This window comes from Saccopteryx bilineata, chromosome 2, assembly GCF_036850765.1.
Source record: "Saccopteryx bilineata isolate mSacBil1 chromosome 2, mSacBil1_pri_phased_curated, whole genome shotgun sequence".
Classification (NCBI taxonomy): Eukaryota; Metazoa; Chordata; class Mammalia; order Chiroptera; family Emballonuridae; genus Saccopteryx; species Saccopteryx bilineata.
The window spans coordinates 64,152,385-64,168,196 of record NC_089491.1 but is presented as its reverse complement, the minus strand read 5'-3'; the positions used below and the strand labels follow the sequence as shown (position 1 = coordinate 64,168,196).

The 15,812-nt window shown below is 40.7% G+C and overlaps 1 protein-coding gene across 4 annotated transcripts in view; it reads left to right on the top strand.

Moving 5' to 3' along the window:
• The window catches only part of GLIS3 (GLIS family zinc finger 3), a 553,880-nt gene that overhangs the window by 451,434 nt on the left and 86,634 nt on the right, over positions 1-15,812 (top strand). For all 4 annotated transcript variants that reach the window (XR_010729083.1, XM_066257180.1, XM_066257178.1 and 1 more), the window contains one exon: positions 12,363-12,507. Coding sequence is in view for 3 of the 4 variants with exons in the window: in XM_066257180.1 (XP_066113277.1) it covers positions 12,363-12,507 (145 nt within the window). In the remaining variant the exon portion in view is untranslated. The remainder of the gene's footprint in view (positions 1-12,362; positions 12,508-15,812) is intronic.

Here is a 15,812-nt window from a genome sequence, read left to right as displayed (position 1 = left end):
CTATCTGTCCATGGCATATGGTGGAATCCCATCATGGAGGCTTTTCTCCTTTTAGTCTTCTGGGACTGGTGTGCCAAACAAGAGGAGAGGGTATTTGTTTCTTGAGTATGTCATAATATTAAGTCCATTTTAGGAGAGTCTTTCTGCAATCCCAGGATGGACTGGTAAGGGAAGAGAGCGGGCAGGAGAAGTATAGCCCACAGGGTGCTTGCTCTCAGTGGTCCAGCTCTGTCTTGTCCCTGGCCCAGCCCTCTGAGTCCAGCTGCCTGTAGTTTCCCTCCACCAGATGTCCTGGGATCATCTGAGACTTAACGTTTTCCAAAGCAACCTGCTGATTTACCTCCCACCTACTCCTCCCTCCTTCTTTGCTGTTCCTCTTGTCCAAACTGGGGGCCATCCTCTATTCCCCTCTTTTTCTCAGATTCTACACCTCATTCAGCTCCACCTTCACAACAGAAACTGACCACCTCTAACTACCTCTCTTTCAGGCCCTTGGCATCTGTCATCCAGTTTATGGAAGTAACTCCTAAATGAGTCTTCTTGACCCTCCTATCATCCTTTTTCCACACAAAATTACCAGAGGTATACTTTCACAATATAAGACAAACTAGTGCTTTCCTGCTCACACCCTCCCATTGGATTGCTGTTAGAATGAAATCAACACTCAATCTTCCTGTGTCGGAGGCTGGACGTGACCTCTGGCTATTGCCGATCCCAAGACCCACACCATATCCTTTGCTCCTTGCTCGCCGTCTCCTGATAACTGTTTTTGACCCCATCAGCTTATTCCTGCCTGCGATTCTCTCCTTGGCTTCCCATCTGCATAGAGTGCCCTGGCTGCATGTCTGTTTTCTCCGTTCATTCACATCTCAGCCTTTCCTGACCCCACACACATCCCACGGGGAAGCACGGGGAAGCCTGAAGAAGCCTGGAGAGGTGTGTTGTCCCACGCCATCTGTCTGGCTCAGCATTCCAGAGACAAGAGTGGGAAGAGAAAGAAGGTCCAAGGGAAGAGCAGGGAATCAGAGGACCAGAGATAAAGTGGCGTATCCTGTCCTGGGGAGGGGTGCTGCCCTCAGGGATGTCCCAGTGTCAAGAGCATCTCGTTTCCAGTGCCTTGGGGCCACTGTGCACGTGGGCCTTCAGGAACAGCACGTGCTGTGCTTTCTTTTTCTCCACTGCAGGTAGTCACACCATTGGCCTAAGTCCACACCAGCTGACAAAAAACTCCAGGGGAGGGACAGTGAAAACCAAACAGCAGTGGTCTGTTCTGTTTCTCCATCTCTATTCCAACCGAGACCCCTTTCTCTAAAGGACATGGTGTCAGGGTCTACACATTGGTAGAGATATGCTAGGAAGTCTTCTAAAGAACCTAGGGGCCCTTTGCTCTTATTCCAGCAAGACCAAGATCAGCTGATAAGCTTACTGCTAAAATATGAAAATGCTCTAAGAGGAAAGGGGATGTGTGTGTGCACGCGGCGTGTTAAGGAAAAGGAGCATATGAGGGTGGGTTATTTCTTAAGCTAGTATAATATAAGTTCAAGGAGCCTGACTTTGGATTTTGACACACTGGAATCCAAACCTGACCTTTGCTAGCTGTGTCGTTCTAGCTTTTTCATGTTTGCAATGGGAATCACAGCAGTGTGCACCTCTGCGGCTTGTTGTGAGACACAGTATTGAGCACACTATAGGGATTTTGTATATATTCATTGAATTGAAATGCAGGCTTTCAAAGTGTGTCACAGTGACTATGCACATCAGTCCAATGCTGTGCCCGGTGTTCCTTCCTGACTTGAAATACTCATCACGTGGTGATGGCTTTCATAGTGCATTCTGCATCAGTCAGGAGGAGGGGAGGGGAAAGAGAGAAAGAGATATAAATTAATTGATTTCAAGAAGAAAAATTGGCTTGTGACTGTGGGGGTCAGCAAGTCAGAAATCTGCAGAGCAGGGAGACAACACTGCTGTCCAGGGGAAGAATTTCTTTTTTTAGGGAAACCATGGAGTTTTGGCTCTTGAGACCTTTAACTTCCTGGATGAAGCCCTCCCAAGTTATAGAAGATCAACGTTATAGTCAGCTGACCATAAATGACAACCCCATTTGTCCATATTCCACAGCTCATGTGGGCTCTCAAAGAAAGGGAGGCGTGGTGCCTATATGGCTGAGGGCAGTAGTAAGGGCTGAGAGGAGCCTCCCAGGAGGAGTTTGCTACTGCACTGAGACTCAAAGCCGAAGTGCTGATAGAAGGCTGCAGCGTCCTGCATGATCCGCCAACCCCTCTCCACCTTTCAGACCTCATTTCCTCTGTCTGTCTCTAGGTCACACCCCCACTGCAACCACACTGGCCTCCTTGTAGTCACCTCCTTCTGAATTCTCTTCCCCTTAATATACATTTAGCTAATTTCCTCAATTCCTTCCAGTCTTTGTTCAAATATCTTTTCTCAACAAGGCTCAATTCTCCCTAACATTCCTGATTCCATCTACCCTTCTCTCTCTTTTTTCTTTTTTTCCATAGCACTTACCAACTTCTATACAATTTACTTAGCTAATTTGTTACTGTTTACTCCCTCTAGAACATAAACTCAGTGAGTAGCTTTGTTTAGATTGCCCATACATTTGAAGCCCCTGTAACAGTGCCAGGCATATGGTTGAGACACAAGAAAGTTTTGTTCAGTGAATGGATGAGAAAGATAAGGATGGACAGTGCTACTCTGAAAGTGATGGAGTATGGTGAGGGCAGCTGAGGTGAGCCACTCCAGGACGCCATCCACAGAGATTACAAAGGGAATAGAGAGCTCCCTGGTGTTATCCAACAGAGCAACCCTTTAAACCAGGTAATCATTGGGCTCAAATTTTACCTCTTTCTGTAAAGAGCAGTAAAGGTTCCATAAAAAAGCAAGTCCTTTGCTCTCTCTAAAGAGTACATATTAAACTGGATTGAATTACTTAACCCATTTTATCCCCATGAAAGAAAATATTTATCCAAATGGATTTTAATTTGTATTCAAATTGATTTGAATTTGTATTATAATTGATTTTAATGTATTCATTTATTGTGAGGTCTGAAGAGCGGCATAATAAGAAATGGTTACATGAGGTTCATGTGTTAAAGACAACTGGGTTTTTATAATTTCCTATTTTCATAATTTGTTTTCTTTTTTCATAACCAAAAAATATATAGCTCTCCTCATCAGGATTCTTAAAGACTGGTGGTTCTGAAAGTGTGGTCCCCAGACTAATAGCATCACTGTGACCTGAGAACTTGTTAGAAGCACACCCAAGACCCATGGCATCAGTAGTTCTGGTGGGGCCTGCATGTGGTTCTGATGCAGTCCCAGGTTTGAGAACCATAGTTAGAGACCATCTCCCATTAGAAATTTTTTCTTCTGACTTTTTTTTATGTTTCTAGAAGCTAAGATGTGTTTGATATACATCATGTAATTTGTTTTCTATAAATACTTGCATTTCTGACTCCAAATATAAAGACATTTTATTGAAGGACGTCCTTCTCAGAAAATTTTGCTGTGTGCCTCCTGCCTCACCCACTAGATAGTTCCTGGAGTGTTTAGGGGCCTAGAGTGATCTGGAAGGCCCTTTTCTGGTCATCTAGTCTGGGAAGGAGGGAAAGAGGAACAGTAATCTTACATAGTATTATTGTGTTTCTATGCATATGTCCCTCCTTTGGAAATTTTGCACAAGGTCCTCAAGGCTTGTGCAATTTAAGAAGCCGTTTCTAGACCCATGCCTAATCCCAGAGAAAACTAAATTAACTCTCACCACAGAGTCATATGGAATCACACTCTTAGACAACATGAATACTTGTTGAAGCTAAGAAAGAGTTGCCTGACTTTGACTCCAGGAGTAACCATGGCCATGAAATTCCTTGGAAAGACCTCGTCGGTACTGATAACTGCAAAACCCTAGAGTAGTCAGTAATAGAAAGCAGAGGGACATTCATGTGTATGCTTAGTAGACCATGTGGGCCCCAGATCATATTTTAACAAAGGAAGACAAATTAAAAGTGATCACCAGAACTCATTCTTAGCCTTGATTTTTTTCCAGTTTTTCTTATGCGGCATGTGTTAGGTTAGTACCAAAATAACAAACATATTTTCCAAAGACCCTGAGAGGGTTAGGCATTAACTCAGACAGTCTTGGCTAGAGATTCCAGTGTGGCAAAGCTGAGGAAATTATAATTATGTCTCATTCACTCCATGTGTTAAATGCTCTTCCCTTTTACTTAGGGTCACTATGTCATTTTCATATACTTTTTTTTATTATTATTAAATTTTTAAATTTATTGTGTTGTGGATTCAAGTGTCCTACTCAATATAACATCCTTACCCCCAACACTGTGCCCCCCGTTATATCCCCTTTACCCTCATTCCTCTGACTTCCTCCACTCCTTCCTTCTGGGATTTCCTATTCTGTTATCTGTATCTATGTGTTATGTTTATATAATCTCACTAATCTCCTCACCTTCTCTGATCCTGTCCCTTCATCCCCCTTCCCTCTGACAGCTGTTCCTCTGCTCCCTGTTACCCCACCTCTGCCTCTATTTAGTTCCTCAGTTCACCTTGCTTATTACATTCCACATATAAGTGTGATCATATGATATATGTCTTTCTCTCCCTGGCTTATTTCACTTGACATAATAATATCCAGTTCTATCTATGCTGTCACAAAAGGTAAGATTTCCTTCTTTTTCATAGCCATGTAGTATTCCATTGTGTATATGTACCATCACTTTTTTATCCATTCATCCACTGATGAAGACTTGGATGTTTTCAGATCTTGGCTATTGCAAACAAAGCTGCAATAAACATGGGGGTGCATATCTTCTTTTGAATCAGTGTTTTGAGTTTCTTCAGACATATTCCTGGAAGTGGGATAGATGTATCATAAAGCAGTTCCATTTTTAATTTTTGAGGAAATGCCATACTGTTTTCCACAGTGGCTACACAAGTCTGCATTTCCATCAGCAGTGCAGGAGGCTTCTCTTTTCTCTACACTCTTGCCAACACTTGTGTGTTGACTTGTTAATGAGAGCCATTCTGACAGGTGTGAGGTGGTATCTCACTGTGGTTTTAATTTGCATTTCTCTGATGATTAGTGATGTTGAACATTATTTCATATGCCTATTGGCCATCTGTATGTCCTTTGTGGAGGAGTGTCTATTCAGTTTCTTTACCCATTTTTTTAATTGGCTTGCTTACCTTCCTCATGTTAAGTTTTAGAACTTCTTTATAAATTTTGGTTATTAACCCCTCATCAGATGTACTGGTGAATATGTCCTCCCATTGGGTGGGTTGTCTTTTTATTTTATTACTGGTGTCTTTTTCTCTGCCAAAGATTTTTAGTTTAATACAGTCCCATTTGTTTATTTTGTCCTTTATTTTACTTGCTCATGGAGATATATTTGCAAAAAATATTGCTAGGAGAGATATTGGGGAGTTTACTGCCTATATTTTCTTCCAAGATTTTTATGGGTTTCTGACTTATATTTAAGTCTTTTATCCATTTTGAGTTTGTTTTTGTGAATGGTGTAAGTTGGTAGTCTAGTTTCATTTTTTTTTTTTTGCATGTCCCTGTCCAATTTTCCAAACACCATTTATTAAAAGAGATTGTCTTTACTCCATTGTATACTCTTGCTTCCTTTGTTAAATATCAATTGACCGTAAAAGCATAGGTTTATTTCTGGGTTCTCTGTTCTGTTCCATTTATCTGTATGCCTGTTCTTATGTCAATACTAAGCTGTTTTGATTACAATGGCCTTGCAGTAAAACTTGATATCAGGAGGTGTGATACCTCCCACTTTGTTCTTCATTTTCAAGATTGCTGAGGCTATTTGGGTTCTTTTTTGTTCCATGTAAATTTTTGGAATATTTGTTCTAGATCTATAAAGTATGCCACTGGTATTTTAATAGGAATTACATTAAATCTATAGATAGGCGTGGGTAATATGGACATTTTAATGATGTTTATTCTTCCTATCCATGAACATGGTATATGCTTCTACTTGTTTGTAACTGCCTTGATTTCTTTTCTTTTCTTTTTTTTTTTTTTTTTTTATTTTTTCTGAAGCTGGAAATGGGGAGAGACAGTCAGACAGACTCCCACATGTGCCTGACCGGGATCCACCTGGCACGCCCACCAGGGGCGACGCTCTGCCCACCAGGGGGCGATGCTCTGCCCCTCCAGGGTGTCACTCTGCTGCAACCAGAGCCACTCTAGCACCTAGGGCAGAGGCCAAGGAGCCATCCCCAGTGCCCGGGCCATCCTTGCTCCAATGGAGCCTCGGCTGCGGGAGGGGAAGAGAGAGACAGAGAGGAAGGAGGGGGGGTGGAGAAGCAAATGGGCACTTCTCCTATGTGCCCTGGCCGGGTTTCAAACCCGGGTCCCCTGCGTGCCAGGCCGACACTCTACCGCTGAGCCAACCAGCCAGGGCCTGATTTCTTTTTTTTCAATGTCTTATAATTTCCCGTGTACAGTCTTTTTAGCTCCTTGATTAAATTTATTCCTAGGTACATTATATTTGTTATTGTTGTTGCAATAGTGAAGGGGATTGTTTCTCTAATTTTTCTTTCTGACAGTTTATCATAGGTGTATAAAAAGGCCACTGATTTCTGAATATTAATTTTATATCCTGCAACCTTGACAAATTCATTTATCAGATCTAGTAATATTTTAAACTGAGACTTTAGGGTTTTCTATGTATAGTATCATGTAATCAACAAATAATAACAGTTTTACTTCTTTTCCAATTTGGATGCCTTTTATTTCTTCTTCTTGTCTGATTGCTGTGGCTAGGACTTCCAGAACAATGTTGAATAAGAGTGGTGAAAAGAGGCACCTTTGTCTTGTTCCTGACCTTAAGGGGATTGCTTTTTTTTTAGTTATTTAGTTTTTTTTTTTTCTGAAATGAGAAGCAGGGAGACAGAGAAACAGACTCCGCATAAGCCTGACCAGGATCCACCCTGGAAGCCGACTAGGGGGCAATGCTCTGCCCATCTGGGGCATTGCCCCACTGCAACCAAAGCCAATCTAGTGCCTGAAGCAGAAGCCATGGAGCCATCCTCAGTGCCCAGGCCAACTTTGCTCCAGTGGAGCCTTGGCTGTGGGATGGGAATAGAGAGACAGAGAGAAAGTAGAGGGGGAAGGGTGGAGAAGCAGATGAGTGCTCTCCTGTGTGCCTTGGTTGGGAGTCAAACCCAGGACTTCCACACACTGGGCTAAAACTCTACTGCTGAGCCAACCAGCCATGGCCTTAATGAGATTGCTTTTAATTTTGGCCCATTAAGTCTGATGTTGGTTGTCGGTTTGTCATAGATGGCCTTTATTACGTTGAGATATGTTCCCTGTGTTCCCACTTTGCTCAGAGTTTTGATCATAAATGTGTGCTGGATTTTATCAAATACCTTTTCTGCATCTATTGATATAATCATGTGATTTTTATATTTCATTTTGTTTATGTGATGAATCACATTTATTGATTTGTGAATATTGTGCCAGCCTTGCCTCCCTGGAATAAATCTGGAGACCTCTGGACTCTCTACTCCCTCTCGCTCCTGGGAGCAGGAAGCCCTTTCCGCATCTCCGCCCTTCCTCCTGGTCTCAATGTGGCTTCTTCTGTGATCCTGGTTATAGATTCCTCTTCATTTAGTCCAAAGTTGATTTTTCAAGGGGATTGTTCTTAAATTAAGTTGTAATCCAATTTGGTTCTGGGAGGTGGCAGTTAGAACATCCATCTACTCCATCACCATCTTGGAATCCCTCATTTTCATATTCTTGAATTGAGATCTGGATATATGTTTGTCTCTTAAGAAGCTTTATAAGATTCAAGAAATACTGCTCTCTGAATTGTAACTTACTTGATGTCTTGGGTGTGTGTGTGTGTGTGTGTGTGTGTTTTCTGATCAGAGTGTGAGTCAGAGTCACTGTTGGTGGTGTGCTGGTAATATTTAACAACCAGGTCTCCACAGAAAAAAAGCCCCAGTTTGCAGCATTTGCTAGTTTCAATGGTCTATATAGTCTTACCATGACCAATTTCAAGCTATCAGTTTGATATCATTGCATGGACAGTTTGGAAAAGGTGCACACAATTGACGTGCTTTGATCGGTGCAAACCAGCTCCAACAAGTCATTGTAATGTAGAAAATTTGAAAACAGAAAAGGATTAAAAAAAAAAAAACAGAGGAAATAAATTCATGATATTGCTGCTAGGAAAAATCAGTTTTAATATTGAATTACATTTTCTTACAGTATTTTGTCTATGTGTTTTTATATAATTATTATTTTGTATATATAGTTTTATATTTGCTTTTATCTCATGAGCATTATTTTAGTGGTTGCATAATATCCCATCAAATTGATATAAGATCATTTATAAGCCCTAATCATGGACATTTAAGTAACATTTTGTAATTTTTGATATTGCTATCAATAGTGATATAATGTCATTGGAACATTAAGTATAAATCTTCCTTCACCTTTCTTGTGGCTATTTCCTAAAGACAAATTTTAAGATCAAATGGTTTAAATTATGGGTTTGAAAAAGTATTGCCAGATACCATTTAGAAAGTTTATACCAATGTGCACTTCTACCCACAATGTTTAAGAATGCCTCTCTCACTGTACCTTAACTACCTTAACTACCACTACTTCCTTAAAAGTTTTAATAATCTGATGTTATAAAAAGTTAATATTGCATTTCTTCATAAGTGTGCTAAATTTTTTTATTATCATTGTTTTACCTTTTTTTTTGAGAGAGAGAGAGAGAGGGAGTCAGAGAGGCAAACAGGAAGGGGGAGAGAGAGAGGAGAAAGAGATGGGAAGCATCACCTTATAGTTATGTCACCTTAGTTGTTCATTGATTGCTTCTCATATGTGCCTTGACTGGGGCGGGGGCGTGGCTAAAGCTGAGCCAGTGACTCCTTGCTCAAGCCAGTGACCTTGGGCTTCAAGCCAGTAACCCCAGGAACATATCAATGATCCTGTGCTGCTGATGACCCAGCATTCAAGCTGGCAAGCCTTTGCTCAAGCCTGATGAGCCTGCATTCAAACTAGTGACTGTGAGGTTTTTTTGAATGTGGAACCTCAGCATCCAATGTCAACGCTGTACCCACTGTGCCACCATCTGTTTTGCCTTTTTAAAACATTATGTTTATGCCAACAATGTCATGGTGATGCAGTCCTCACCCAGGAGATTCTGCTTTGTGCCTCCCGCCTCACCATTAACTAATTGCTGGACCAAAGATAATTAAGAGCTTTAAATTATCTGGAAGGTACTTTCCTGGCTGTCTAATATGACAGACAGGGAGAGAGAGAGGGACACTAAGCTTACTCCCTCTACTCACCTACATCTCTGGTTTCATCTTCTACAGGGGTTCCTTGGGTTATGACACAGTTCTGTTTCTATAACAGTGATGTAACCAAAATTTTGTTGTAAGTCGAAACACACTGTAGCCTAAGTCACCTACCTAATCTAACACAGTTGTAAAATCATAATCTAGAACATAAAAACACAACTAAGCCACAGAAAAAGGAAAAGGACATAAATATACCATACTGTTATTAACAAAAAAGTAAAATGACAAAAATGAGTGTAAAAACAAATTCCTTACCTTTATTCCTGTGGTTAGCTTGCACACTGGAAGGGGCATTGCAAGGTGGGAGAGATTGACTTATTGGGAGGAGGAAGCTGGAGAGGCAGGAGAACCTGCAGAAGGGGCTGGAGATACAGGGTCAGGTGAACCAGGATTGTCTAAGGAACATGCAGGAGATGCAGGAGATGATTCTACCTCTGCTATGGGTGTTTCATCTCAAGAAGCAAATGATATAGACGGTACAGGATGTGTTGCAGGCCTCTCCACCTTCTTAAAGAATTGTTCCAGGCCAGTCTGGAAGGTTGATGACTTCTGCTCTTCCAGAATCTGCCTATAGCATTGCAAGGCATCCATACCAGCTTTGGAGACCTCACTGAATCTGTCATTGCTGGCGTCCTCAGCCTGAAATTTGGCCAACCCATTCTCTACCATGGAAAAACCTTCTGCCAAACCTTTGGTAGTAAATCTCTAGGGCTCTGGGGTTTCTATCTCTTCCTCTTCAATCAACTGCTTTTCTAGCTGAACAAGGTCCTCAGCAGACAGCTCCTCTCTATGTGATGCCTGTAGCTCTGTGACATCCATCGTGATGGCTTTCCTCTCTTTTGAAACACTACCATTTGAAGACTCTGACTTTAGTTTAGGAGCCACAATAAGGGCCAAAAAAAATCACTGCTTTTAGCAGTCCAGAATGGCATAGGTAAGTGGTACTGGGGGACACCAAGTCCCTCACTCATACACACTACTGCGTATTCTTCCACCACCCTCAACCAAACTAGTTCATCCACGTAGTCCATCAGTACGATGCTAACGGCGTAAGCCAAAACACTCACATCTCAACTTTTTGAAGTTTTTATGGGAGTGAGCGTCGTAAACTTGAAACATCATATGTCGAGACTGTTGTAACTGGAGGACCCTGGCTCACACAATTCCAGCCTTACTATTCCTCAGATGATCCAGGCACACCACAAGGCAGACAGGTTCTTCCCCCTTATAATTATAGGGTTCACCCCCTCACGTTTAAAAGCTTTTTACACATTCCATGTCCAAGTGGTTTTCCCTGATCCTGTCTCTAAACTTGCCATCCTTCATCCCTACTCACTGTCTTCTTTCTCTGTACCACTCTTCCACTCTAGAGTACCTGTTCCCTAACACAGCACTCCGAGATCTAGAGTGTCTGACAACTAATATTTATTGCATGGATATATATATATTCCATCTCTATATCTAAAGGTTTATTTTTGTTTTGGTAAAGACAATATCAATTTATGTGTTCCCTTTAAACACTCAGTATGGTAGGTATTTGCAATATCTGTAATAGATAAATTGCTATGTTGTTATATAAGCAAAAGATAAATATTTTTATGGAACTAAATCTTGCAGTGTGGTTTTTTTCTATTAGAATTATACTAAAAACTTCTTTTCCACAAAGAGATAACTTTTCACTTAGACTTTATTCTAATATTGTTATGACTTGACTTTTTATAACTCTTTAATAAATAAAGAACTTATTTTGTTACTTACTGTAATAACAATGTTCTCCAGTACAGAGGACAGTTACAGGGGTCCCCAAACTTTTTACACAGGGAGCCAGTTCACTGTTCCTCAGACCATTGGAGGGCCGCCACATACAGTGCTCCTCTCACTGACCACCAATGAAAGAGGTGCCCCTTCCGGAAGTGCGGCGGGGGGGGGGGGGGCGCGGATAAATGGCCTCAGGGGGCCGCATGCGGCCCGCAGGCCGTAGTTTGGGGACACCTGGCACAACATTGACAACACCTGTTTCTGCTTCTGCATCTTGGCCTGGTCTCCTTTCCTCACTCTGTCAGAACCAGCAAGACTAGTGTCGTCTAGGACAGAGCTTCTGAGATGGAATCCTGGCACCAAGCGTGTCTGCTGGCAGTCCTCATCATCCTTCCACACTTCCCTTGGATTTCTGACTTTCTAGTATAGATTTCTGGGGCAGGGTTAATTTTTTTTCTTTTTTGAGACGGGATTTCTGTTCATTGCAGGAAGTGGATGATAATAAGAAAGACAAAATGAAGTCAGTGTCCAGAGAAGGAATCGTAGATTCTAAGCATGCAAATGACTTTGGCTGAGGCTGCATAGACTATAGGAACCCATGGACTAGAGAAGTCCGGTTCCTATCTTGGGCTTCATCCTAAATAGAGCTTCTCTGAACCAGGCCTTCTGTCCAGTGACCAAAGAGCAACTTACTGTTGGGGTTCTGTTGCTGTTAATGACACTGGTTTTCTTTTAACCATGCTCCAAAGTATTTGAAAATTTAACTTGTGTATTTTCCTGTCATGTAAAAGCGATAGGTACCAAAGCTCAATGGACAATTCTTATCTCCAAGATATTTTCATGTTAGTATCTGTATTTTAAAAGCACTTTCCAATCTGGACTAAATATACTTGGGCTTGTTTTGTTATCGCTACAAGTTCTGATAAGATATAGAGCAAATAAAAGGAAATAGGAAACGAAGTTGGGTTCTCAGAAGTCAAAATATCAGTACTAAATTGAAATCTGCCTCTAGTCACATTTTTTTTTCCCCGTAGCACCTGCCCGATGTTACTAGAATTGGAAAACTGACCCTTTTATTGACTCTGTTAAGCTCAGTGCTTAACCTATAGTTGTTTCTTAATAAATATTTGTGGATTGAATTGCAATGAACCTTAGGTCAACGATGCCATTCCAGGAAAGTATTCCAAGGAACAGCTCTCCTTTTCCATCTGTCTTCTGTTTTCTCCTTCTCTTAGTTGCGGTCCAGCGCAGAGATCCATCCTGACCTACTCACGGATTGCCTCACCGTGCAACCTCTGCAGCCGGCCACTTCCCCGCGAGATGCTGCTGCAGATGGGGCAGTGGGCTGCTCCCCGGGGCCTGGGCCTGACCTCTATCCAGGTAATGACAGCAAAGGCAGACCCAAACACATCAACTAAATTTCTCTGGACCCTTCACTCAGGTGAAAGGGCATACTCACATGAGAAAAATTCTCTTAAATCGTCTGTCTATATTTCGCTTTATGGACTGCAAATTATTTCCCTCCCCATTTTCCCATCTGAATTCTGATCTGGGTTTGGCAGCAGACAGTTTTTTCTCATTAAGAAACAAATGAAGTAATGCATTAGCTCTTTTAGTTCTGGACTTTTGCCAAAAGTTTAGTGCACCCAACCTCCCCAAGTATCTTAATTTTATTAACTGATACAAACTCAAAGGAAATGCTTCCCCCTTAAGCAGGTAACAGGCTCCCTGTGGATTTCTTAATGGAACAGTCATTGTCTTTGTATCTTAAAAGGAAGCTCCCAGGTTTCTAGGAAAAATATCACACCGGTAAACCACTTGTAAGAATGTCCATTATTGTTTGTCAACCATTGGGGTTGGGGGTGATGGAATGGCACTGCCAGAGCAGCTTCCTTCTGCTTGGGTTTGAATAATAGGCGACTCTTTATCTGGACATCTTCATGTGTTTAGTGCAAAATAAGAAGGGATAAATACGCAATAAGAAAGTTTTTCTTTTCATTTGCTTTCTTAACCTGAATTTTTGTGCATTTTCCACTCTCACAATGACTATGTACTTCTGCAGACATAACTGATCAGAATCCTCACATATGGAAATATCTTACTGTCATACTATGAATATAAAAGCAAATCCCACCAGCTCCACATTTCAGATAATGCAAATCTTCTATTTTCTGTGGATTGCAAATCCCACTCCCTCCCCCATCTGATTCCACAGCCAGGTTTTGGCAGCAGACTCTTTTTCTTTTTCAAAATACTAATAAGCCATAAAAAATTAAGAATTTACTGATGCATAACAGTAGAATAGGAGAAAGAAATGGTTATGTAACTTTCTAAACTCAGCAATTCTCAGTTGATCCAAATATAGGGAAAAGGCATTAAGCAGATTCGGTATTTCAGGAAAGGTTGTCACAAAGATATCCTTCATGTTGTTACAGTGACAGTGGCCCTTCATCAGCGGCTTTGACTACTTACTCTTGGAGACAACACAGCCTCTGCTTTTTGAGACCCCAGGACATGAGATTAAAACTCATTTGAGGGGCTGACCAAATCTTACAGAGGTTTTGGGTACAAGTGTATGTATACACATAAAATATACCAATGTACAATGTTTTCAGTACACATAAATATTTTATTAGAGACACACATGAAAAAGCATGAGTAGCATTTGTTTGTTCATATGCCTGTTTGATTTGCCAAATATTTGATATCTGAACATTTATCTTAGCATGTTAAATTAGCAATCATTTTAAAATGCCGACATGGTAATCTCTAGTTCTTTAGTCCATTAATCCATGATTTTATTAAAGACTTGGAATACAACAGTTAAGAGTCAAAGCTAACCAGAGTCAATGGCAAAATGGCTTAACATTTAACATGTTTTCTGGTGATGGCCTAGTTTTGTTCCTTTAAGTCTCTTGGAAGTGAGTTTTTTGGGAAGCGATGATAGCTCTCTATCAAAATGTTAGTACCTTGGCTGTATGTAGCACACATCCGTATGGCTCATTTCAAAGTTTAGGAGTCACATTTGTCTTGCTGTATATTTTTGTATGTCTGGTAGTGTTTTTAAAGTTTTTAAGAGGTTTAGTTTAAAATGGCTTTGCCATTCCAAATAATTTCTCTTTCTGTTCATGATACATTTTTTAAATGTTTATATTTATTTTTCAATTACAGTTTACTTCCAATATTATTTTGTATTGGTTTCAGGTATACAAAATAGCATGGTGGTTAGACAGTCATACACTTTACAAGGTGTTCCCTTGATATTTCCAGTACCCACCTGGCACCATACACAGTTATTATAATATTAATGACTATATTCCCTAGGCTGTACTTTACATGCCCATGACTATTTTGTAACTACCAGTTTTTGCTCCTGAATCCCTTCCCCCTGTCTCCCAGTCCCTCCCACACTCAATCGCCCTCTACTCTCAAGAACCACCAGTCTGCTGTGTCTGTGAGTCTGTCTGTACATTGGATCTTCAAAAAGAGTTAGAGCTCTTCGCTCTGAGCCCCAGCTAATGCAGGCGAGCTGCCACAGTGGGCAAGGTGCCTCGCTGCCACAGTGTCAACAGAGCATCTTCAGATCAATTTGAATTTTCTGCAACTATGGGAACATTTGAAACAGGCAGATGGCTGTTTTCCTTAACTTTATTCCCAGAATTTTACTTCTCAAGTTAGCTTATAACTGAAAGATTATCTTTCCTGCTTCCTTCTTTATTCCTGCTTTCCTCCTGTTCTATTTTACTTTCTTTGTTCATGCTTTAAAAAACAAAAACAAAAAAACAAACAACTGATTGTCGATTATGCTTTCTGTTTTGCTGAGTAGGCACTAAACTCAGAACAGAACAAGACAGAAAGAAATAAAGAACAAAAATTTCAAGCCTTTCTTCTTCCTTTTAAAGTTCTAAAAATTCACTTGCCAAGAGCACATGTTCACACCAGTTTCAAACCTGAGCTAAAGATCTGTGGAAAGAAGCCAAACAGTGCAAAATGCCAAAGTAAAAGGAAACTGTTTATCAATTAGTTAAATGTAAAATCTGAAGTGTTAAGGCAATTTGACAAAGATTAAGACTTGGCTAAATGGCAAAAGGACTTGGAATCATTCCCTTAACATTCTGTTATATAAAATTGAGAAAATATTTGTTTAATGATTGTCAAGCACTTAGACTTTTAAGTGCTAGTAAATTGACTTATAATAAAAATATTTTGATGGAGACCTGTTCAGTACATATGGGCATAGGACCATAAGTAGTTTAGCAAGGAACACCATGATTTTTTAGAAGCTACAATTGAGGACTCATGTTTTGAAGAAGTCATGGTTTTGAAATGGACATTTTTAGTGGGCAGTAGGCAACGATTTGTAAGATTCCAAGAGAGGGATAGTTTGCAGAGCATTATAATGAACAGGGAAGATGGTAGTTCTGACAAGTCTGCTAACTTGTTGGTTTCCTTCATTGAAACAAACGTTTCAGTCAAAAGGACAGAGTTTGATTGGAAAAGATTACCTGAAAAGACTTTTATTTCTGCGGAAGAAAATAGTGCCCTAGGCTATAGCAGCCAACTATCACTGGAGGCCATACTGAAGGCTACTTTAAAAGTGAGGTGTTTACTAATTTATTAGGAAATCCCGGGGCTCCCCAAACCTGCCGCTCAGCTAATCTGAGAGCAATTTTTTGATCTAACAG